General features: G+C 41.0%; 1 protein-coding gene across 2 annotated transcripts in view; it reads right to left on the bottom strand.

The window, feature by feature from the left end:
* LOC131663355 (nuclear protein AMMECR1) overlaps positions 1-25,598 on the bottom strand; it is a 274,431-nt gene that overhangs the window by 219,655 nt on the left and 29,178 nt on the right. The window contains exon 2 of one of the 2 annotated variants that reach the window (XM_058933722.1): positions 14,217-15,084. The exons of the other annotated variant lie outside the window; for it this stretch is intronic. Coding sequence (XP_058789705.1) covers positions 14,217-14,224 — 8 coding nt within the window. The 5' untranslated portion in view covers positions 14,225-15,084. The remainder of the gene's footprint in view (positions 1-14,216; positions 15,085-25,598) is intronic. 2 annotated transcript variants of the gene reach the window in all.

The raw sequence follows: 25,598 nt of genomic DNA, 5'->3' as shown, positions 1-25,598 counted from the left end.
TTAAGTACAAAAAACTACGGCGTTATGAAATGGTAACGAAGGATGTTTAATTCATCCAGATTAACTTGTACCATAACAAAAGTGCTACTGTTCTCATGAGAAGTGCGTATCTGAGGCGTATACACATATAGTTTTTATCTAAGAGTCTTGGATAATGAGGAATATATTAAAAAGCCTAAACAGAATTGGATCGTATTATAAATACAAGTCAAGATATAAAATATTATAGATAAAAGTCATAAGGTCTAAAATCTGCATTCTTAAGAAAGGAATATACTACCCTACCCTTAGAACTTACAATCGGAGATCTACCGGTGGTAGCAGCAAAAATATACGGTACTAAACAGGTAGACTCATTATTGCTTCAGCAAATTTTTGCCTCATGACAATGCTGACAACCCACTTAAGGAACTTCACCGCCTGGTATATTACAGTAGTTAAAGGGGTTTACAAATATCAGTGGGGTGTGATGCCTATTCATACCACACATTATAGGGAAGCTTAGATATAAACGATAGTGGAACGAATCTAATAGAATATCTGGCCATTACAGGACTAAATATCCTAAACATCGGATCTACACTCAGATACCGAAATAAAAACAGAGAAGAGATGATCGATGTTTGTCTCTCTTCCCTAAGCATTAGCAAAACGGTCAAAAATTCGATAATTTCAGAGGAATCCTTTCATCAGTGGAACCCTGCTTAAATCAGATATGAGATCCGAGACTTAATGATCCATCAACTAAGATACAAAAGAAACCTTAGAGACACGAACTGGAAGGAGCACTCACGTAATTTGGTAGAGCTCTTGAAAGATTTGCAGAAACAGATTAAGGATAAACGCTCTAGAGGCATCATCGAACTTAGGCAGTTAAAGATAAAATAAGTCTGTTGGTGGAAAATAGCCTACAGAGGCTATGAAATCAGGTACGAAAATTTTATTTCAAAGCCAGAAAAAGTGATCGCAAGAAATTTGAAAACTCATTCAGAAAAGTGAAAGAGGAGTATAGCGATGCCATACAGACGGTCCAGGATGATTCCTAGGCTCACTTCTTTGATAGAATCAATAAGAGAATATATGCAGCCAGGTAAAACAAATTACTGCATTGTAATCTAAATACAATCTTAGACACACTAACAAGGGAAGGTCCCCAGGTTGTGACACTGATGATTAAAAATCTAACGCGTTACGGGGAATGGTAATTCCCACGAGCAATGCAAAGGCCCGTGCCCAAGCGTCGTATCATAAATTATTTTTAAAGGGGAAGGTGAAGGAGGCTCTTTCGCTCCTCTGAACGATGACGATGGGCCTCGTCACTAAATTAGCGTTTTGGATTTTGGCTTGAGAGGAAAGGAATGTAAGGCACATACAATAATCACTCGCGATAACCATTAACAATATTTATTCCCGACTTTAACAATAAAGAGCGACGACGCGAGTTCTTGCGTCGTTCTCAACGCCGCGTGCCTGCGCTCGTGCGGACAATCGCATGAGGGCACGGTACAATGATTTGAGAGAGTACAAAGGAGGGACACGATACAATTGTGGAATTCGCCGTGTTCGCGGAAGATCGCGATTACTTCGCCGACGCGTCATGCACTCGCGAATGTAGTGAGAAAGAGAGAGGGAGAGAGAGAGACGACCTGACCTGGTGAAGTCTGCTGGCAGGAACCGCCGCTGATGCCGCTGATGCCGATGCAGGAACTGTTGCTGAAGTTGCTGGCAGGAACTGTTGCTGGTAGTTGCTGGCAGGAACCGTAGCTGGTAATTGCTGGCAGAAACTGCTCCAGGAACTGTAGGCAGGAAATACTGCTGGACTGCTGGCAGGCTCGGATGTGGCTTCCACGATGCTAGCGTAGTTGGTCTCTTTCCTTGCTGTTATCTGCTTGTCGTCCTCTGCTTCTTTGTCTGATTTGTTCTCTTTCACGTGCGCACGCTCGGCCGTCAAGCGATCCATCTAACTCTGACTCTCAGCTCGAACTGTCTCCCCCAATCGTTCGCGCGTCGGCTCGAGCTATACTTTTTAGAAATAACAGAAAAAAAAATTTTGTAAAAAAAATTTTTTAATTAAAAAAATGAAAAAAATAATAGCCACTTTGTCTTTATACATCGCCATGATTGGTTTTGCGCAATACTGAAGGAGAGTCGTTTCAACATGTTTGTAAGTTTTCAAAATTCAAGCTTTGAGGAAGTGGTACTCAAAAATACCCAAAAGGTAGGACTTAGGATAAGCCAATCCTTGTTGTGGATAACATAAAGAACATTTTCCATCTAATAGCGAGCCCGTAGAGTACGTAGAGACAATCGCGAAGGTTCTGTTCTGTCTAAATGAAGCACACTTCCCCAACATTAAAAAGTAGGAAGAAAAGGAAGACGCCGATCCTCAAGATGAGGAAAATGCAGATCAGCGAAAGAAAACTCACGTGAGATTGAAGAATATTGGAACCTGACCTATGACGTTCACTCTGAGCCATGATCAGACGGGGAATTAGAACCTTCAGTCCCTTTAAAACGACGGAACCGGATGGCGTATTACCGACTCTTCTCTAGTAGACTTCTAATTTATGCAATAACTATGATGCTCTGACTTTGATACTCATATCTTTAGTCAATATTTTATCAGTTTCACTACAAATATCTTACATGACTGTGACATTAACCATGGATGATTATATAATTCGAAGAAAAACTGACCATGACCACTTTTTTAAATTTATGTTTGGTGAATCTTTTTTGCAGCTGAAATCATAAAGATCGACACCACCCATAAACTTATTATTAACTATATAAGCTGCGGAAAATTGATGTTTTACTTTAGAATGAGCCTCAAATGAATACCTTTTCACTGATAACTCTGGAGTTATAGCAGCAGCTGTAGAACAAAGACAGACCTGCTTAGAATCAATGACAATTATAACGTTGATTTCACTACTGACGTCACGATGAACTTTTAGCGAATCTCTAACACCTTTCTTTTCAAAATGCATGTACGAGGTGTGATCAAAAAGTAAGGTGTATTTTGAAATTTAGCAGGCTACGTCCGTTCGATCTTCGACTTTTTTATTTGGTTATGTCGGTACACTCGTCTAGAACATACGTTCCAAATTTCAGCTTTGTAGTATGTTTGGTTTGTTTGTGAAAAAAACTTTAGAAGATGAAGAACGGCTTATGTCTTCTGAAGCTACAGGTAGACGCAAAAAAGCCGGACAGACGTGAGATGTTTGGACGACAGATCCAAAATACGATCGGGGAAGCGGGCAGTGTCAGGGTCATGACCTCCAAAGTCCAATTGGAGATCATGAACCTGGACTGCGTTGCGACTCCGAAAGACGTGACGGACGCGCTCAGACGAGAGATGGGACGACACGTGGACTTTCGAGTCCACATTTTCGGTCCAAACCGCGCTGAGCAGTATATGGTGGTCTGCGAATTAAAATCGCGGGAAGCCGATGCATTGCTTCGGCGTGGTCGGATCGGAAATGGCTGGGTGCATTGCTGCGTTCGGAACCGACTGACGGTGACAAAATGTTACAGATGCCTGGGCTTCGGCCATGTGAAAGCTGAATGCACAAGTAAGGACAGGACGAAATGCTGCCGCAAGTGTGGCACATCCGGACACTACGCGACGGAGTGCCAAAACAAGCTGGTCTACCCACTGTGCTCCGAGACCGGACACAGAGACGTCGCCCACCTCGCCGGAGACGGCAGGTACACCGTGTTCCGGGCCGCGCTGGAGGAGTGCAGGGGACGGGCCAGAGGACGGACAGAATAATTCAGAGAAACCTGAATCGAAGTAGGATTGCAGACATGCTCCTACCTTAGATAGCCGACGAATATGACGCGGACATCCTGATTCTGAGTGAACCATACAGGAGAAGGACGACCCAGACATACATTACAAACGAGACAGAGACCACTGCTATCTGGGTACGGGGTGGCACCCAATTTAAAGTCTCCAATCGCGGTGTCGGGGACGACTACGTCTGGGTCACAGTTGGCGCTGTTACTTATCTCAGCGTCTACCTGACACCCAACTGCACCGCGATGGAGTTCGAAAGAAAGGTGGCACTCCTAAAAGACGGGATCAGGGACCTGCCCGGGGATGTCATTGTTGCGGGGGATTTTAACGCGAGGGCGACCGAGTGGGGAATGAAGAAAACGAATCGACGCGGACGACTACTGCTGGAAATAGCCACAAGGTTCGATCTAGCAGTGGTAAATACGGGACATACGCCGACGTATAGACGGCCAGGTGTCGGTGACTCTATCCCCGACGTCACGATGACATCGGATAGAATTCTGCCATGGCTGAGGGGATGGCAGGTGATCGAAGACTACACAGCCAGCGATCACCAGTACATCGTCTTTGAAGTGGTGGGACGGACGGGAACGAGACGAACGAGAACCCATCAACCATCGCGGTGGAAGCTACGTAAACTCGACGGACGAAAATTTTCGGAAGAGCTAATGGCAAAACCGGCTCCATGGGAGAGAATTCCCGCGGATCTGATGGGTCGGCAAAAAGCGGAAAGACTGACAGACGAGACGGCCAAATTAATAGACAGCTTGTGCAGAGGCACAATGCCGAAACGTCGACAGATACAACAAAGACAACCACAATATTGGTGGACGAACGAAATAGCCGAGTTACGCAGGATATGCCTGACAAATCGGTGACGAGTGACAAGGGCAGGGGGCGGACCCGAAAGGGAAAACCTCCAAGCCATATACAAAACAGCACGGAAGACGCTGACGAAAGCAATACGGGACAGCAAGACGCGATGCTGGAGGAAGCTCTGCGAGGAGGTGAACGAGGATCCCTGGGGAACTGGCTACAAGATTGTGACCGGGAAACTAGGGGCCCGAGTCTTACCGGAACTTAAAGATGCAGAAACAGCAGGACGGATTGTTGACGGATTGTTTCCGACGCACCCGATTAGGACAAACGTGATGGATCACAATATGCTGATGATCGCAATAACGCACAAATGCCCGCCACCTTTGCCGCTGAGGAGCTCATCAGAGCAACGAATGCGATGAAGACGGGTAAGGCACCGAATCCGGACGGAGTACCATCCGAGATCCTCCGGCTTGTGGCTCGTCTACGGCCGGAGATACTCCTCGACCTGTACAACACGTGTTTAACTACAGGAACGTTCAGCGACCGGTGGAAGGTGGCAAGGCTCGTTCTTATCCCAAAAGGTAGGAGCGATCCTGGTACGCCTTCGGCTTACCGACCGTTGAGTTTACTTGACACGACTGGTAAACTCTTTGAACAACTACTGAGACCGAGACTAATGGATGCGATACAGACCGGAGGAGGTTTATCAGATTTGTAGTTCGGTTTCAGGAGGGGTCGATCAACGGTTGGAGCGATCCAAAAGGTGGTCGACTCTTTCCTGGAACTAGACAGACACTGCCACGCAGCGCGACCTATAGTGTTGCTGGCGACGCTCGACATTAGGAATGCTTTCAATTCGGCTAGTTGGAAGGATATCTTAGAGGCGCTGAAAAGCAACTTCGGGATCCAGCCATACCTGCTTCGAGTTGTGGAGAATTACCTAACAAACAGACGGATAACGTACGAGACGATCGAGGGACAAGTAACGAGGCAGGTCACCACTGGCGCGGCACAGGGGTCGATACTGGGACCTGACTTCTAGAATGGCTTATACGATAGCTTGCTTCGGCTTGGGATGCCGCTCGGAGTGACCCTCGTCACCTACGCTGACGACGTGGCGGCGGTGGTTACGGAGAGGTCCCCCGAGCTGGCGCAGCTGGCGTTGAACGAGATCATGAGACGAGTCGGACGATGGATGACAGACCACGGACTACAACACGCAACGGAAAAAACAGAACTGATGTTTCTCACGAGAAGACGCGTACATACGATACTGCACATGAGGGTGGGGACTTGCGACATAGAGACCAAGAGGGAAGTCAAGTACCTTGGGGTAACCCTCGATATACGAAGATGACCTTCTGGCCTGATATACAGAAAACAACCCGGAAAGCGGCAGAGAGGATAGCATCCTTGAGTCGCCTGATGGCAAATACGACGGGACCGAGATCGGGAAAACGACGACTGTTAATGGCGACAGCTCACTAGATCTTTCTATATGGCGCGGAAATATGGGCAGACTCCCTGAAGACAAAAAAATACTGTAAGACGATGATGATGGTACAGAGACAGGGCGCACTGCGAATCGCTTGCTCCTACCGAACAGTCTCTGCGCAGGCTGTTTTGGTGGTGGCTGGGGTAATACCCGTAGATCTTCTGGCCTTTGAACGCAAAAGGATCTACGGGAGCAGCGCGGACATAGGACGAAAGAGCGCGGCAATCGCTGAGCGCGACAGGACATTGACATTTGGAAAGGCAGATGGTCAGAGGAACGAGGTGGTAACTGGACGAGACGATTGATACGGGACTTGAAGCTGTGTCTCGGAAGGAAATTTGGTGATGTAAATTTCTACGTCACCCAGCTCTTGACGGGCCACGGCTACTTCCGACGGTACCTCTACAATATGAACAGACTACAAACAACCTATTGTAAGTACTGTGGACACGAACGCGACGACGCGGAACACACGTTTTTCGCGTGTGACCGCTGGACAAGACTCAGATAGGAATTGGAAGAAACAGTCGGCAGGATCACCCCCGATAACATCGTGGCTCTTATGCTACATGAACCCGAATGGTGGCGCTTAGTCGCTACCTATACGGAAACTATACTGAGACGTAAGAACGCAGACGGCTGCCTGACAGATGAATGAGCAGACGAAGTGCCGCGACGTAACGAGATACGGAGGAACGACACGAACGGACGAACACAGACAGAACCTCCAGTCAGAAGTAATTTCAACATAGTCCCTGGTTAGGGGGAAGGGCACCAAGGAGATGGCGGTTTAGTGGGTAGGCCTTTTTTTTCGGTGAGTCCGACATAACACCTCAGTCGGAAAGACTAAGGGGAATCCGCAAAAAGGATTCCGCAACTACTTGTAAAAAAAATAATAATAATAATAATGATAATAATAACCCAATACCCAAGATAAATAAAAGTTCGATTATCAAGGTCGTTTTTGATTTAATCATTACGTGTGTTCGTACCACATTTAATAACGTGAACCAATCTAACCAATGTATGCAAAGAGGGAGTGTCCAGTCTATGTAGGCAAGGTGAGAATGCTGAGCCGATCAAGACAAGTCGTTGGTTACCCCGGCAATGAAGGTAAGGTATTAATTACCCAGGCAACTAAGGCAAGGTGAGAATACCCAGCCCATGAAGACAAGACGATGACTACAGATAGTGTTATGGTCAAGGTTGGAACACAAACATTTATCTCATAAAATATTCAAAAATACCGCCGTTCAAATTTATGCAGTGTTGAATTCTACGTTCGAAGTTTTCAACATGACGCGGAATAGCTCTACAAGCTTGTATGATGCGTTGCATCATATCTTGCCGTGTTCTTGGTTGCTGTGCATAAACAACACTTTTCAAATAGCCCCATAAAAAAAAATCTGGACTTGTTAGATCTGGTGATCTTGAACACCACTTAGTAATGTCACTACCAATGCCTATCTATCGTCTTCGGTATCGTTGGTTCAAGAAGTGACGAACTATTAGTGAGCGATAACACGGTGCACCGTCCTGTTGAAGCCATAATCGTCGTCTTGTTTCCAAGTCCACATCTCCCAATAATTCTAGTAATTTATCCTGCAGGAAATACAAAAATAAAAAAATAAAAAAATAGCGCCGCTGACATTCTCATCGAAAAAATAAGGTCCCATCAGATAACCATTTATTATATCGCACCAAGCTACGAGGTTCCATCTATGCTGTTTACACAGGACCACAAAATATTTTTGAGAGTCTACTGAGATCCTAATGGGTATACTTTACGTTTTTGGGGTTGCTGAACACGAATCCATGCACAGAATCGAGCCAGCACGTCAGGTTTTGTAGTAAAATTGAACAAGTAGTAAAAAATCGCCGATTTTCGCATACATTCATACCTAAACTTATATACCCACTCGTATACCCCTTGATCAAACTCACTCGTATACCCCCTGATCAAACCCACTCCAATACACCCTGATCAACCCCACTCGTATACCCCCTGATCAAACCCACTCGTATACACCCTGATCAACCCCACTCGTATACCCCCTGATCAACCCCACTCGTATACCCCCTGATCAATTTCACTCGTATACCCCCTGATCAGCCCCACCCCCTCCCCCCATAACCCCTTCATCACTCCAGAAAAATTCCAGAACATTTCCTCATTAACCCTAACCCTTCATTAACCCCTCAATAACCCACATATCAAAATTTGCAAAACTGCGAAAATTTCATATGTTTAAATTAAAAAATTTAGAAAGTTGCAAAAATGTGAGATATTAAAAAATGTAAGGGTTGACTTCACCCCATCAGCAATACGCTGTCGAAATCCTATGAGGGGTTAATGAGGGGTTAATAAGGAAATTTTCTGGAATTTTTTTGGAGTTATGAGGGGTTATAGTGGGAGGGGGGTGGCTAGGTTAATGAGGAAATTTTCTGGAGTTGCAAGGGGGTAATGGGGGGCGTGTTATGGGGGGTTATCTGAATGTAAAATTTCCCGCTCTTTCGATTACCGTTATCGAAAATAGGGGTTCCATTTAAATAAACAAAGTTGACCTTGAGATAACTATGAATGTCATTCTTAAGGTCGAATCCATGGTCACCTTCAGCTGGCCCTTTTTATTTGCGGGAACTTTTGTACTTAAAGTTTTTTTCTAGCATCCTTATTTTCCAAGATTTTTAAGGGTATCCATACTTGTTGGTGTGATGCTCTTTTTTAACGTTAATTCGTAAACTTCTTCGAATTTGAAGCAGTTTTTTTATATTTTTCGAGCTTCTATTTAAAGCTGTAATTTTTATTTATTTTTACTAATTTATTTTCAAATTGGGCAGACTCATAGCAACATATTCGCAATACTGATGTAAAAATTTGAAATAAGAAAGATTTATTTACTTTCCAAGATATCCACCGTTTGCAATATCATCGTTAGCGCTAAGTAATTTCTATTTTTGTCGCTAGAACTACTTAGGGCAGACATAAAACATTCTATTAATGGAAGAGTTATAATTCGAAATAGTGAATTAGTGTTCACTGTCTATATCAACATTTTTTGTGAGTAACTTGAGTATTTAACTTTGTATTACTATACTAAGTTGTTATTGAGCTAGGAGAATATATGCGTTTTACTTAACTGAAGTTGTTGTCTTATTAGTCTTTTATCTATAGTTGTATTATCTGTTTTTAAAGAAAAATCACAATGTGCATGAACAGTCCGGATGAGTTTTGTCTTGTTTGTGGAGAATTCGTATTAACAAGGAACCGTAAAATTTTTACTGATCATTACAAAAATATATACAACTGTTGCTATCCAAATACTATGACTAATTTTCAAAAGACTTGAATCCCAAAAACTTTATGCGCTTATTGTGCCACATTACTTAGTAAATGGCAAAATGGAGATAAAACAAAGAAACGCTTCAGTTCCCCTATGATCTGGCGGAAATTTAAGAATTATACAAATGATTGCTATTTTTGCTTAGTTTCTATATTAGGATTTAATGCAAAAAACAGATCAAATATTTCATATCCATCGGTCACTTCTGTTACTATGCCAATTCGAGAAAACATTTTAGAATTCTTTGTTGACAGAAGCGTAGAGGATAATAGTAATGAATACATGGAAGAAAATGAAGAAATTTTAAAACCTCGTATGTCAACAAATAATGCAGATGATCTTGAAGAAGTTGACAAAGAAAATGAAAAAAATTCTAAAATGTTTAATTAACCAGAACTTAATGATCTAATCAGAGATTTGGGACTCTCAAAAGAAAACTCTGAACTTCTCGCATCTAGGCTAAAAGAAAAAGGACTTCTTACAAAAGATGCTAAGGTATTTTTTTTTAGAAACAGAGATGAACCTTTTAGGCCTTATTTTTCTCATGAAGACTCATTAGTTTTTTGTAATAATATTGAAGGTTTAGTGTCTCAGTTTAATTGCATCAATTACAATCCTAATGATTGGCGATTGTTTCTTGATTCATCCACACAAAGTTTTAAAGCAGTTTTATTGCACAATGGAAATGTGTATGCATCTCTTCCCGTAGCATACTCTAGAAGTTTAGAGGAGCGCTATGATGGTCTTAAACTGTTGCTGACTAAACTTGAGTATGATAAACATAAGTGGCAAATATGCGGTGACCTAAAGATCATAACAATTTTACTTGGTCAACAGAGTGGATTTGTTAAGTTTCCTTGTTTTTTGTGTGAATGGGACAGTCGTAATCGTACTAACCACTACATAATAAAAGTTTGGAAAGCTCGTCAAACTTTGACTCCAGGTTCTAAGAATATATTACATGATCCATTAGTAATCACTACAAAGATACTTTTACTACCTTTGCACATTAAACTTAGGCTCACTAAGCAATTTATTAAAGCCATGAGATCAAATAATAGTTATGCCTTCAACTACCTCTTTATCAAGTTCCGAATCTATCACAAGCAAAAATTTCTAGATGGACCTCAAATAAGGGTTCTTATAAATGACAAAGAGTTTCAAAACAAAATGACAACACTTAAACTTGCTGTATGGAAAGGTTTTAAAAATGTCGTCTCAAAATTTTTGGGCAACAATAAAGATCCGAATTATAAACAATATGTTGAGCAAATGTTAACCGCCTACCAAAAATTGGGATGCTTGATGAACTCGAAAATTCATTACCTCCATTCACATCTTGATTTTTTTCCGGAGAATCTTGGCGCCTTCAGTGAGGAGCAAGGTGAAAGATTTCATCAAGACATCAAAACAATGGAACAAAGATACCAGGGTGTCTGAAATATAAATATGATGGCCGATCACTGTTGGAACCTCAAACGTGATACTGAAATATCACATAAACGAAAACCCAATCGCAGATCATTTGAAACAAAAAAAACACGTTATTCTGAAAAGAAAGGATAAGCATTGAGAAAATAATGCAAAGCAAATTTCGTGAGAGGCAAGGGGACTCACGCTAAATAAGCACCCCATCGTGAGAGGCAAGGGGACTCGTATATCCCTTGATCAACTTCACCCCCTGATTAACCCACTCGTATACCCCCTGATAAACCCCACTCGTATACTCCTGACCAACTCCACTAGTATACCCCCCTGATCCGCCTTAGGTTAATCAGAGGGTATACAAGTGGGGTTGGTCAGGGGTATACGAGTGGATATATAAGTTCAGGTATGAATATATGCGAAAATCGGCGATTTTTTACTATTTGTTCAATTTTACTACAAAACCTGACGTGCTGGCTCGATTCTGTGTATGGATTCGTGTTCAGCAACCCCAAAAACGTAAAGTATACCCATTAGGATCTCAGTAGACTCTTAAAAATATTTTGTGGTCCTGTGTTATCAACATGACATACCAAATGAGGGTTCTGAATAGACCAATAATGACTATTATGGCGATTAAGTTGCCCATGACTATGAAATGTAGCTTCGTCCAAAAACATTACGTACCTGAAAAATTCAGGATCTTCATGAATCCTTGCTTGTGCCCAATTACAGAATTTGAGTCTGCGGCAGAGATCATCTAGCATCAAAGCTTGAGTCAAAGTTATGTGATACAGATGAAATCTATGAAGCCGTAAAATTCTACTGGCTGTTGTTCTTGGGATTCCTGTACTTCTCTGAATTTCACGCAAAGAGATATGATGATCCAAATCAACCATTGCCAAAACAATGAGAATTCGTGGATCATCGTTGATCTGTCTCATAATGCGACGACGATTTCTGCGTATTCCTGGTCGACGTCTCTCTCTTCGTTCAATGATTCGGATTCTCACGTGGTTTGGGTACCGAAGCCTCTCTGGGTAATTTTGACGGTCAAGGCCGATATCGTGCTGCAGCAAGATATTACCGTCTAGTTATTGGGTTGGGGCAAGATATTACCAGCAAGTTATTGAGTTATTACAATTAATCTTACCCTTGCCCGATCATCCCTGTGTATAGATGAAGAAAATAATAAATTTGACCTCTACATGACCTTACGTGGGGGGGGGGGGGCTAACTGCACCCCACACATAATACCTTATCTGAACGTAGAATTTCTCGCTCTTTCTGAGTCTGGGATCAAAATTATAGGTTCTTATTAAAAAAATGACTTTGACCTTCAAATGACCTTGGACATAAATCTCAAGGTCAAATCCGATTTCTGGGAAAGGTATCCCTCATTGTCCCAACAACTCTTGTCTGAACAATTTTTTTTCAGAACGCCAACCGTAAAAAATTTCGGGGGGTTCCTTTGAAATGGGACACCCTGTATAACGGAGTTAGTTGGGTCAAATGGATGGATAAGAAACCTGTTCATTTCTTATCTAATTTTTATGATGCTTCTAAAATTTCTGAAGCCAACCAAAGGCAATAAGATGGACCTTTGAAACAAGTAACTTGTCCACAAATGGTGGTCATAGACTATAATGGTTTTATGGGTTGCATTGATAAAGCCGATATGCTCAAGTCATATTATGAAAGTAACAGGAAAAGTAAAAAGTGGTGACAACGCATTTTCTGGCACTTGGTGGATGTTACATTGGTGAATTCCTTTATAATTTACTCTCAACTTTTTCCAGAGAAAAACATGAAACTTAAAGACTTCCGATTGTCAGTCGTAGATTCCTTAATAAAAATTTCTAACCGTGCAAAAAGTCTAACTACCCACCAAATCTCTAATGAGCTATCAGAAGTCATTACATATTAGTGACTCCGTAAGAATGGCAAAAGTTGATCATTTACCAGTTGCATGAAAAGAACATCCTAGATATCGCCTTTGTAGTACTAAAGAGATTCAACAATTGACTCAATTCTACTATACAACTTGCAAATGTGGATTATGCATAAATGCAGATCGAAATTATTTCCAGAAATTTCATCAGCAATAACAATGAATTTAAAGATGTAATCTTATAGGATAAGCGTTGTTCTGGAAAAGAGAAAAAAATATTAGAAAATAAAAAGAAAATTTTTAGAAGTGAAAAAAAATTAAAAAAATTAAACAAGATCGCTCTCATGCCCACGTCGTTTCTTCCGGGTCACACAAAGAGAGGAAAACTGAAAAGGTTTTTTTGTGGAATCAGCAATCTTCGATCCGATTCAATTTGTGAGAATATGATCTTCAATATTGAATTCGCTATCTCAATTCCGTCATATCAAATTTGCTTCCTTGAACTGTGACATTTTAATCTCTAGATCCCTCAAAAACTTGCTGATTTGAAATGTCGTGACCACCATATTGGATCTGCCACCTTAAATTTCGGAATTTCGCCATTTTGAATATAGAAATTCTGATTTCAAATTCATGATAAGCGACCCGAAAACCTCTATATACCTATTCCCAAGTGAATTACTCAGCAAATCGCAATTCTAACCTAAAATAGATGCTATATTGGTTTCGCCATTTTGAATTTCAAAAATTGGACTCCAGATTCGTAATCAGCGACCCCGAATGCCCAAGTATACAAATTTTAATTCATATTAGTTTCAGTTTAAAAATTATGTCCGCCATATTAAATTTTGAAAATCACACTTCAGATTCGTAATCAGCGGCCCCGAAAACCTTTATGTACACTTTCTGGTTCGGGATAAGTGCAGCAGAAAAAGGTGCCTCTAAAAAAGTTAACAGTATTGCTATAACAGTAAACTTCATATGACGATATCTTGAACAAAATAGAAGATATTCTAAACTTAAAAAAAGGGTTTAGAGAGAAAGAATGCTCCTTTAAGATAGAGTACTTAGTTTTCTAAAAAAAAGATATATTCATGATGTACCTTAAAAACAGCAAAAAACAGCATTTTTTGCCCTTATAGATTAGGATAATTAAAAAACTTTATGTGATAGAGTAATTCTAAGATCAGATTTGAATTCAGTGACTTAAAATTTACCCGAAATAAGTACTCTTATCTAACGAGCAAGTTTCATGTCGGGCTGTATAATCTGTCTCACTTATTAAGATAATAAGTAAATGTTATTGCTAATAGACACACACACGCACACATACACACACACACACACACACACACACATATGTAATAAACAGCAGTATACTCCAGTAAGAGTACTGTCTTCGTTTTACAGTATGATTGAAATAATTATTTTATTTACTTGCGCATTCATTAGTTTATGTTTCTTTAGTCTGGTGTTGGTGATGGGTTCGGATGTCTTGACAAGTTTGTTTGGGTGATTTTGAAATCTAGAATTATATTTTGCGTAGAATTTTCAATTTCTTTCTTATCTATGAAAATCTGTAAATCATTTCGAGTAATTTTATTTGGTACAAACCAAGGGGCCCGTATTATACTGCGTATGACTTTCGACTGAAATCTTTTCAGGATTTCGATATTCGAGTTAGAAGCAGCACCCCATAGTTGAATACCACATGTCCAGACTAGTTTACATACAGCTTTATATAGCAGTAGTTTATTTCCAATTAACAGCTCCTATTTTGTTCCGATGAGACAGTACATTTTTCTCTATTTTTGACCCAACTATTCATATTTAGTAAATATATGTTCTTTCCATGTAAGTCTTCGGTCGAGGTAAATTTCTAGATATTCTACTTGATTTTTTTGCAGAATATATATATATCGCTTAAGATAATAGGAGGACAGGTATCTTTTTGAAGTGTGAATGTCGTATAAAAAAATTGTTGTATCATCTGCATATGTTGCTATCAAGATATTAATAGACTTTGCAAGGACCGAGGTATATAGCATATATAGTGTGGAACCCAGAACATTGCCCTGTGGTACTCCTACTTCTGTTAACTGAAGCTTTAATACGTTTTTATTTATTTTAACTTGAGACTAACAAAAATATCTCTTGAGTTTATGAAGTAACCCTTTTTGCTAAACCTTTTCAAAAGTCTGGGCAATATTCAGGAATATACCAGTGTGTTATTGTTTATCTTCGATGGCTTTCCTCGCAACAGATACTGTTCTTTATACTTCCTCAATCGTGGAATGGTTCCCACCTGAAACCGAATTGATGGTCAAGGATAAGTTTTCTGTTTATTATTATTGGGTTAATTCTTGCTTGAATTAGTTTTTCAAAGATTTTAAAAAGTGCTGATAAAAGGCTAAGTTATTTAAACAAATTACCCAAGCAGTCACTATTTTTGAAAACTAATGGCGGCAATCGATTCTACGGGAAAAATTATGAACGAAATGTATTTATCACTTTTTCATCAGACTTTAAATTGTTCGTGTAAAATAGCAATAAACAATGGCAGGCCAAACAACTAAGGTGACTACACGCTAAATCCCAAGCGAAATGTATGCTTAATAGCGACAAACTAACTACACCATTCATAGCATATCGGAAAAAAAGTTACCCGTATTTTTTCTTTTAATATTTGCAATTGTTTATAAAAAGTTATTTAAACAAGTTACCCAAGAAGTCACTATTTTTAAAAACTAATGACGGCAATCGATTCTACGGCAAAAATTATGAAAGAAATGTGTTTGAGCCGCTTATTTTGAAAGTGGCCTAACTCCATTCATCTTCAAATCGAGATATTGAAAGTTTAGGCCATTTTCAAACTACACGGCTCAGTTATTCAATTAAGAAGATCACGAACAGCAACAAATGAAGAAAAATCTATAGATGTTTTACTGTCTTATGTGGAAAATCCACATTAATCATCTCGATCAGTAGCTTTACAACAGGAGGACGATCAAAAATCTGTTCTTGAAATTTTAAAGGTAAACAAGTTTCATCCTTATAAAATGAAATTTGTGCAGGAATTGAATGAGGGTGATTCTGATCATCGAGTACAATTTAGTGAGAATGATGCAAATGATTACTGAAAATCCAATATTTTTACAAAATATTGTTTTGTCAGACGAAACGACATTTCAATTAAATGACGAAGTCAATCGTCATAACTTTAGATATTGATCCAACACAAATCCTCATTGGATGAGAGAAAGTCACACTCAATATCCTAAAAAATTAAACATGTGGGCAGGAATAGTAGGTGATACAATTATAGGTCCCTTTTTTATCGAAGGAAATTCGAACGCTGTAAATTATGAACAACTTTTGCGAAATAAAATTATTCCTGCTATCCAGGCCTTAAGAGGTGATGATTTTGAAAATACATGGTTTCAGCAAGATGGTGCTCCAGCTCATTACGGTGTAAATGTCAGACAATACCTCAATGAAACATTTTTGATAGATGGATAGGTAGAAGATGTACAGTAGAGTCGGCTCCAAGATCTCTAGATTTAAGCTCCTTGAACTATTTTTTGTAGGGGTATTTAAAAGATTGGATATACAGAAGTAATTCACAAAAGAACTCATTTTTTAGAATACAGGTGTGTGCAGAGCGCGAGGCGCAGGACATACGTCAAAGAATACGAGAGCTGGAAAACGGAATGCATGAAATGGCCAATGCAGCCCGTTCTTCACAACATGACTCGATTCAACCGTGCTCCAGACGTAATGTGAATTTTCAAGACACATTCACCTGTCACTACGATTCTGGGATTCCGGGAAGGACACCCGCTACTTCAAGACCCGTACCCAGGAGAAGGGACATCACCCCACCGGAAACCTAACAAGAAGAGGAGGTGAAGAGGATCCGGAGGAATACAGGAGATCCGCACCTGTTCGACAGAGGAGTCGAAGCGGATCGTCTAGCACCAGTCCTCAATTATCCTCAAGGCTCTCCACAACCCGTGATGTTGGAAAAATTGTCCTCGGATGGAAATTGAGGTTTGTGGGCAGTAGGGCACAGAGCGTGGACACGTTTCTGTCGAGGCTGGAAGATCTGCGCGTGGGCGCAGGGTTAACTGATGGCAAAGTACTTTGTTCCGTATCAGAGATCCTCGGAGTTAACGCGAGGACCTGGTATGATAACAATAAGTACCAGTAGCTCAGTTATGCCGAATTCGTTGCCGACGCCCGAGAATGGTTCGGCACAAGTACGCAACAGCAACAAAGGCTGTTACAGGAAGCTCAGAACCAATTCCAGGGTGTAAGTGAATTGGTGCGAGACTACGTGTCCAACCTGGTTGCTCTTGTCAATAGACTAGAACCACTAATGCCCTTAGAGAGGTTATTAGACCTGCTCCATTCAAACCTCCTTCCGAACATCCAAATTCAGCTGCGTCGGAGCGAGTTGACGTCGATACGCGAGTTTAACAGAAAGGCGACCGAAGTGCAAAACACTTTGTCTTACGGTCGTTGTCCATGCATATTCGCGGACCCCAACTCGACGATCTTGCCTCAGCACGCCTACCAGCCGAGCAAAAGAACGACGATAGTAAATCCCAAACCGCTGCAGTAGCCAACGAATGGAAGGCGCGTGCAAAGAAGGAGGGAGATCCGCAGTGCGGACAGGGCGTGAAGAACCCTGCCAGGATGCCTACCGAGCAAGCCTCGGTATCGGCTACGCAAACTTCCACTTCTGATAAGAAGATGGAGGAGCGTCTGGAGAGCATTGAACGAATCCTGCGCAAATTAGCCAAAGAAAGGCAGGACAGCCTTCCAGAACAGAGTAAAAGCGTGGGAAGACGGAAGAATTCTCCTTCTCCCAGGTCTCTCGGCGAGCGGCGAGAAAGGCAGAGGCGAAAGATTGAATTCACCAAGTCTCTCCAGTGTTCCGCTTGTGGCAAACTGGGATTTAGTCGTAAATTCTGCCCAAACTGCAACAAGGGAAACGGCAAGGAGAGCGAAGAGAAGAGGTCATCTTCGTGCCTTCAGTAAATTCGATCTCTCGCTGTGGGTCGTCGACTGGAAATAGCGAGTTGTCGACGACCCGGGCAAACAGGTCCTGGTAGGGCATAAAGAGAGCCCAGGACCTAGCGGTACATCGGAGCAGAAGGCGATCGAGCCCGATACCAGCCCTCGGCAAAATAGGGGAGTGGTCATCCTGGAAGGACTAGGTGGCCACATACAAGTTGTGGAGGGGGGAGAAGACTCGATTGTTACGAGGATAGAGCAACCCAAAGACCTGAAAGGTTCGGGCCCCTCCACACAAAAAACTTCTCTGCCGAAGGAATCCACGAATGGAAGCAAACCCATCGTCGTAGCGGCAACGGAAGGAAAGAAACTGCTGAGAAGCACGACGAATGGAGTAAAAGATGCGACTCGTCGATATAACTCAGAGGATAAGACCAGGTGGTGGTTGTGGGTAGACATAGGTGACTTTAAGATTAGAGCACTCTAAGATACCGGCGCCTAATCCACGGTCATGGGTCTGTTAGGGCTAAGATTGGCATCGGAGATGGGACTCTGATTGAATGTGACCAGGGCGGGCGATGAAAGTTTCACCGATGGGCGCCCATGCCCCATAATTGGTCACGTGATGTTCCCCTTAAAGATAGGGTGAATCGCAGGGAAAATTAGAGTCGCCATTACGCCACTGCTCACAGATAACTGCTACGTAGGCGCGAACTTTATAAGAGAGTTCCGCGCAGTTTTGGATCCCGATGAGGATGAGTTATGGCTGAAGGACGCTCAGGTAAAAGTACCGATGGAAGTGGCTGAAATTGATGGTACGGCATTTCTCTCGCCGGTAGGACTGTGGAAGGCAACGGAAACACAGCTTGAGGAAATAGAAGACCTCGTTAGAAGATTGATTCCTGACGGAGGTCAGGCTTTAGGCTGTGCCGTGGGTGATGCGCATGAAATAGATGTTGGAGGTGCTCGACCCATCAAACAGAAGTACTACCTAGTTTCTGACAGGGTGCGAGAGGAAACGTTCGCGCTGGTCAAGGATATGCTGGAAAAAGATGTAATCAAAGCAGCGACCAGCATATGGTTAATTGTGTGATAGAATACGCCAGCCGATCACTCAACAGCGCTGAGAGGAATTATCCCGTCTCCGATAAAGAGTGCTTGGCAGTGGTATGGGCCATTGGAAAGTTCCGGCCGTACATTGAAGGGCATCACTACAGGGTCATCACTGATCATAGTTGCCTCAAATAGCTCCATAGTATGAGCAATCCCACGGGAAGACTAGCGGGGTAGGTGCTAGCATTGCAAGGCAATGTCTTCGATATTGAATATCGAAGGGGAGATCTCAATGTGGTGCCGGACGCATTGTCTAGGGCCTATGAGGAGGAGGGGATTGAAGTGAGTGCCATAAATAGTCGGCCGGAGACCACTGACGCTTGGTATTTGCAACAATACCAGAAAGTATGCCAAGACCCACACTCACACCTCACTTGGAAGGTAGTGGGGGGGGGCTGTATCACTATCAGCCTGATGACGACGGTGAATGGTCCATCGACAATGATGAAGCGTGATAGCTTGCGCTGCCTAGGAAGAAAAGGCACCAGGTGCTCCAGGAGGTCCATGATGCTTCTACGGCAGGGCATCAAGGACGAGAGCGTATGTTCTCCAGGGTTAGGCGCTTGAACTACTGGCCTAAGATGTACGATCAGGTCAGGGAGAACGTAAAAAGTTGTCCGGTATGTCAGCAATGCAAGGTTGAACAAAGGACATCTTGCGGGCTGATGGGTCGTAGACAAGTGTCACGACCCAGGCAGATGATGGCCGGTGATATCACTGGTCCATTTCCCAAAAGCTCTCGTGGTTTAGAGTACGTCTTAGTCTTTATAAACTTATTTACTCGCTGGGTAGAGTGCGTTGCGATACGCAAAGCCAATGCGAGGACAATCGCAAAGCAATTGAACGAGAGGATTGTTACTAGGTTTGGCGCGCAAGAGGTATTTTTATCAGATAACGGAACCGAGTTCAAGAATCAGGAAGTCGATTCATACCTCCAGATGATCAGCATCCAGCGTGCCTTGACTCCTGTGTATCATCCCCAAGCGAATCCCACAGAGCGAGTAAATAGTACACTCAAAACCATGATCACGTCACATGTGAGCTGTGATCATAAGAGCTGGGACGAGCACCTGTGAGAGTTCAACTTCGCGTTCAACTCGGCAATTCATAGCGCCACCGGATATAATCTTGCCAGGCTCATCTTTGGGCGTCAGCCGGTACCTCCTTTGACGTTCAGAACATCCCAAGATAAGTAGGCCTTCAAGTGTTTGGAAGGTCAAACTGTGGTAGATTGGGCTTAACATATGGAGAAGCTCCCTAATTTATGGGAGTGGGCCAACTCCAAGTCAAAGGAGGAAGCTGCGCGTTAGGCAGCTTATTACGACCGGAAGCGACGGCAACCCGAGTTTAAGGTCGGAGATTGGGTATGGAAGAAAAACAGGATTCTCTCCTCGGCTGCTCAAGGCATATCAGCCAAATTGGCGCCGAAATACGCTGGTCCGTACGTGATTGAAGAAGTTTACGGTTCCAACACGTACAGACTGGGTAATCAGCTGAAGATCCTGTCGGAGCTCTTCCATGCTAAAGACCTTAAACCGAATTACGGTCCGGGGGAAGAGGAAAGCGAGGAAGCGACCGTCATCGAACTTCGCGAGCCACGCGATGAAAAGCGGTTGGAGGCGAACGAATCTGCGATAGCGTGCGATGATCCGGGCGGGGATTTGTCGAGCGAGCGGATCGAATTAGCAGCCCCCACGGGCTTAGGTAACGATCCCACTGAGACATCGGATTTACCAATATCTGTCCTAATTAAGAGAGGTCTAGGTCAATCTTGAAAGGTCCCAAAGATGGTCTCCGGTCAAGCAAGAGGCGACAACTCTCCCTTAACCCTTTAACGCTCAAATGGCCAAAATTTCAACGTCAACTTCAAGCTCGTGCCTTTCAATTATAACCCATGTGAAAAAAATATTGAGATACATAATCTTGTGTAAAAAAATCTTATTTGTCGAATGGCATCGTTAAATTTATTGAAAAATGAACGCAAACAGTTTATTTTTAACAATATACAAAAAAAAATGCAAATTTTCAAAATTTTTTTCTTTTGAGGAATTTTTTCAACTATGTTCTCGGCACTCCAATATATCCTAACCCATCAGGATACGGAACCCGAACGTTGTACTTCAAAAATATATCTTTAGATACTTCGATTTTGACTGTTATTCGATCCAAAATGGCGCCCGAATGCCCGAAATTATTGCAAAATCACAGAAATTTGCACTTTTGAAGTCGAATCTAAGTTTTAGCAGGCAAAGTGACTTTTCTGAGTTTTATGTCAAAAGATTGGATACATATTAGCAAAATTAGCTCACGCAATTGATTTTCAAGATGGCGGCCACCAAGAGTCAGCTGAAATAACGTGTTTACACGTTTTTATAGCCACTGTATAGTCTCCAATCCTCCTGTTTTAATCGTTTAGTAAACTCTCTGAATCATTAGATATAAATTCATTATTAGCTTATCAAAATTTAAAATGGCGGATCTAATATGGCGGACCGTAACCTGAAAAATAGCTATTTACGAAAAATAAAACATACCATCGTATTCTACGTAAAATTTGAAATAAAATAATTTCAGTTCATTTTCTCGCTCAGAGTCGCCATTCTCGAGTGAAAAATTCCCAAAGTATCAGAAATCGAAAATTCGCCTCCAAACTTCGCAATCACGCGTTTTCGATCGGAGTTTTCCGATTCTCACTGCAAGCAGGTAAATGCTCTTGAAGACTGTCATTCCTATATAAATTTCCTCTCAAATTCGCGAAACATCTCACGTTTGTGAATTCCGAAAATCGAAGATATCTGGTCATGAAATTATTTCAGTGTCTGTAATAACAATGTTGTTTTTATGAGTTTATTTCTAAAAAAAACTGTGTTCAAGATCGCATGTATCGCACAGTCCCTGATAGGTAATCTCATCCTAGACTCGAGAATGGGAGTTCCACAGACCCAGAAAGCATAGTCGTGATAGAATTTTTCTCCGATTTGCAATCTCTTCCACGTTTGTGAGGATCGATTCCAGAAAAATATTTGGGCATGAAATCATTTGGATTGCTTTTGATTGCATTGGATTGGATAACTACATGGATTTGCATAACTTCATTCCCTAAAAAAATTGCATCTACATTCATACATAAGGCATAATACCCAAAAGGAAATCTAAGTGTAGACGTGAGAATAGTAGTTCTGCAAATTTGGAACAATCCAGTCAACGAAACCCAGTTGCACAAGGGTCCATTGAGTATGACGAACGTCGAAAATTCATCAATCCTAATATAATACCAAATGCTGAAGATTCTGGTGAATCTGATTCAGATATTTCAATAAATGGAAATTCTGATGATTCTTCAGAAGACGATTCAGGCTCGGAGCAAGTTGATGATTCCACGACCACGTTTATTGTCAATTCTTACGATGATGTTTACAAAAGTTACAGTAGTTCACAAAAGAAATTAGAGAATGATCACCAGTACGAATGGCTCAATGTGGAGAGCATAATCATAATAGGACTTTCACAAATGAGATATTCCTCAGAAATTCGGATAAAGAAAGCATATTGAAAAGTACTCCAACAAATTTATTTGAATGCTTCTTCACTCTCGAAATGAAGGATCACATCATTAAATGCACAAAAATAAATGGCTGTGAAATGTCAAGGACTGAACTTGATGTATTCATTGGTATTATTATATTTACCACATACAATAAAAGACTATCTCAGAGAGATTACTGGTCTACGGACTCAGATTTGAGAGCTGAACCGGTAGTATCCGCAATGTCCCGTAAAAAATTTGAACAGATCAAGTCAAAAATCAAATTTCATAATCCTGAAAAGAGAAATAATACTGATAGGATCTATCGCGTCAGAAAATTGACAGATATATTTAGAAAAAATTTGATGCGTTATAGTATTTTTTCAACTGCATTGTCAATAGACGAAATGATGCTAAAGTTTTATGGAAGAACAGTTTTGAGACAATTCATAAAAGGTAAGCCCGTCAGGTTCGGAATCAAAATGTGGGTCCTCTGCTGTGCCAAGGGCTATCTTTTTGATTTTGAAATTTACTGTGAGAAAAATTCTGATACGGATGGGATATTATCAAAATGTGCTCTACGTAGTCGTGTGGTTGTCAATATACTGCAAGTAGTTTTCAGTACCGTGACTCTTTGTAACAGAGGTCGATTGCACATTTACTTCGACAATTTGTTCACTAGTCCAGATTTACTTATCCATTTGAAAAAATATGGGTTGTGTGCTATTGGTACAGTTAGAGAAAATAGAGTCTGTGTCAAAAATAATATCCAAAAGAAAGACGATCGAGGAAAATATGAGGTAAAACATGATCAGAATAGTGATTTGAATTTCTTGACCGTTATGGACTCGAAACCAGTCTCTATTTTATCAACTGCAGCTGGAGCAACACCACTAGGCCCTGTTCTACGTCGCCAAAAAGGTCAAAAAGAAAAGAGAGAACTTGACTTCCCAAGAGCTTTTTTGATTTATAATATATTCATGGATGGAGTTGATCTACATGATCAACGTTGCAATAAAATAGAATCAATAATACGATCTAAAAAATGGACGTGGATAATATTTATCCGACTTTTTCAAACTTCCATAGCTAATGCTGTGATTGTATATAATACTGCTAATCAGAGTAATGGCGTTGTTATGTCGCGACTATGTAGCCGTGACGTGTAGTTTTAGAATATGTATGATCATTCATTTATTAGAAATTATTATAGTGACAGGAACTTACCTGGGTTATTATTTCGAGTTAAATTGGCTGCTTAGCTCTATCTCGATGAAGTATATGTGAGGTCGGTCGGTAATGATGAACGAACACTCGATTCAAGTGATTATTTATTTATTCAAAGACAGAAATGATTTCTCAAAAAATAACAATAGGTAAGTTGTACGTTATTTTAATGCTATTGAGTAGTCGCGCGTCGCGAATCCGCTGCCGAAAAGTCGAGTCTCTGTTTTTATATTGACTCTTCGGACCGTATTAATGTGTTGAGTAATCAGAAAATCAAAATGTCGGGCGCCCCAAATTTTCGGACTACTTATCTTTTAATTTAGATGAGTTTGTATTTCGTAAAAATGCCGTTCGTCGTTTATACATTATTTCGTTTTTAATCGATTGCTGATGAAATCAAAATGAAGAAATATTTACGTCTCAGGACGTAACAGCGTGAAAATGAGTACAAAAAATTTTGCTATGGGAATAGGTAAGAATTACTTGAGCAGGTCTTGCAGGAAATCTGGATCATTACTCCATGAAACCAAACAACTTGAGGTCCGAAAGCTGTGCGGCAATCAGGGTTGTGGAATTCGTACACGAAAGTTTTGCACTACATGTTCTATGTATTATTGTGTTACATGCTTCAAGACGGCTCATCCCTAAATGGAAGGAAGATAAGAAACTAAAAATTAAAAAAACCTAAAAAAATGTTTGAAAAATAAAAAAAATACAAAAAAATACAAAAAATATACAAAAAAATACAAAAAAATACAAAAAATATACAAAAAATACAAAAAAATACAACAAAAATATGATTCTCGAAAGCGTTCACCTCCTCGTGGTAAGAATCGGACAACTCTAGTGATTACTGGTAAATCAGAGGCAAAGAACGCGTGATCGCCATCGTAAGGCCATTACATCGTCTTAGAAGCACGATTGCGAATTTTCGATTTCTGATACTTCGGGAATTTTCCACTCGAGAATGGCAACTCTGAGCGAGAAAATGAACTGAAGTTATTTGATCTCAAATTTTACGTAGAATACGATGGTATGTTTTATTTTCCGTAAATAGCTATTTTTCAGGTTACGGTTTGCCATATTGGATCCGCCATTTTAAATTTTGATAAGCTAATAATGAATTTAGATCTAATGATTCAGAGAGTTTACTAAACGATTAAAACAGGAGGATTGGAGACTATACAGTGGCTATAAAAACGTGTAAATACGTTATTTCAGCTGACTCTTGATGGCCGACATCTTGAAAATCAGTTGCGTGAGCTAATTTTGCTAATATGCATCCAATCTTTTGACATAAAACTCAGAAAAGTCACTTTGCCTGCTAAAACTTAGATTCGACTTCAAAAGTGCAAATTTCTGTGATTTTGCAATAATTTCGGGCATTCGGGCGCCATTTTGGATCGAATAACAGTCAAAATCGAAGTATCTAAAGATATATTTTTGAAGTACAACGTTCGGGTTCCGTATCCTGATGGGTTAGGATATATTGGAGTGCCGAGAACATAGTTGAAAAAATTCCTCAAAAGAAAAAAATTTTGAAAATTTGCATTTTTTTCTGTTTATTGTTAAAAATAAACTGTTTGCGTTCGTTTTTCAATAAATTTAACGATGTCATTCGAAAAATGAGATTTTTTTACACAAGAATATGTATCTCAATATTCTTTTTACATGGGTTATAATTGAAAGGCACGAGCTTGAAGTTGACGTTGAAATTTTGGCCATTTGAGCGTTAAAGGGTTAAAAGAATCTAGAAGGCAAGGTAGGCCTCGAAAGATCGTGTCCGTCGTGCAAAGGACGGTTGGGCTGATAAACCCGAACAGTAACCGACGAGGACCAGGGCGTTCCCGCGATAAATTACTCAGTGGGATGCGGTATTTGATAGGGCTTTTCTTCGCACAGAGAGTTTCATTCGAGATTTTTTTTGTTTTGGA

The sequence above is a fragment of the Phymastichus coffea genome, unplaced genomic scaffold (genome assembly GCF_024137745.1).
Source record: "Phymastichus coffea isolate CEN01 unplaced genomic scaffold, Cenicafe_Pcof_1.1 PCOF00002, whole genome shotgun sequence".
NCBI classification, from domain to species: domain Eukaryota; kingdom Metazoa; phylum Arthropoda; class Insecta; order Hymenoptera; family Eulophidae; genus Phymastichus; species Phymastichus coffea.
Note: the sequence above shows the minus strand (reverse complement) of the source record. Positions and strands in the feature narration are given on the sequence as shown.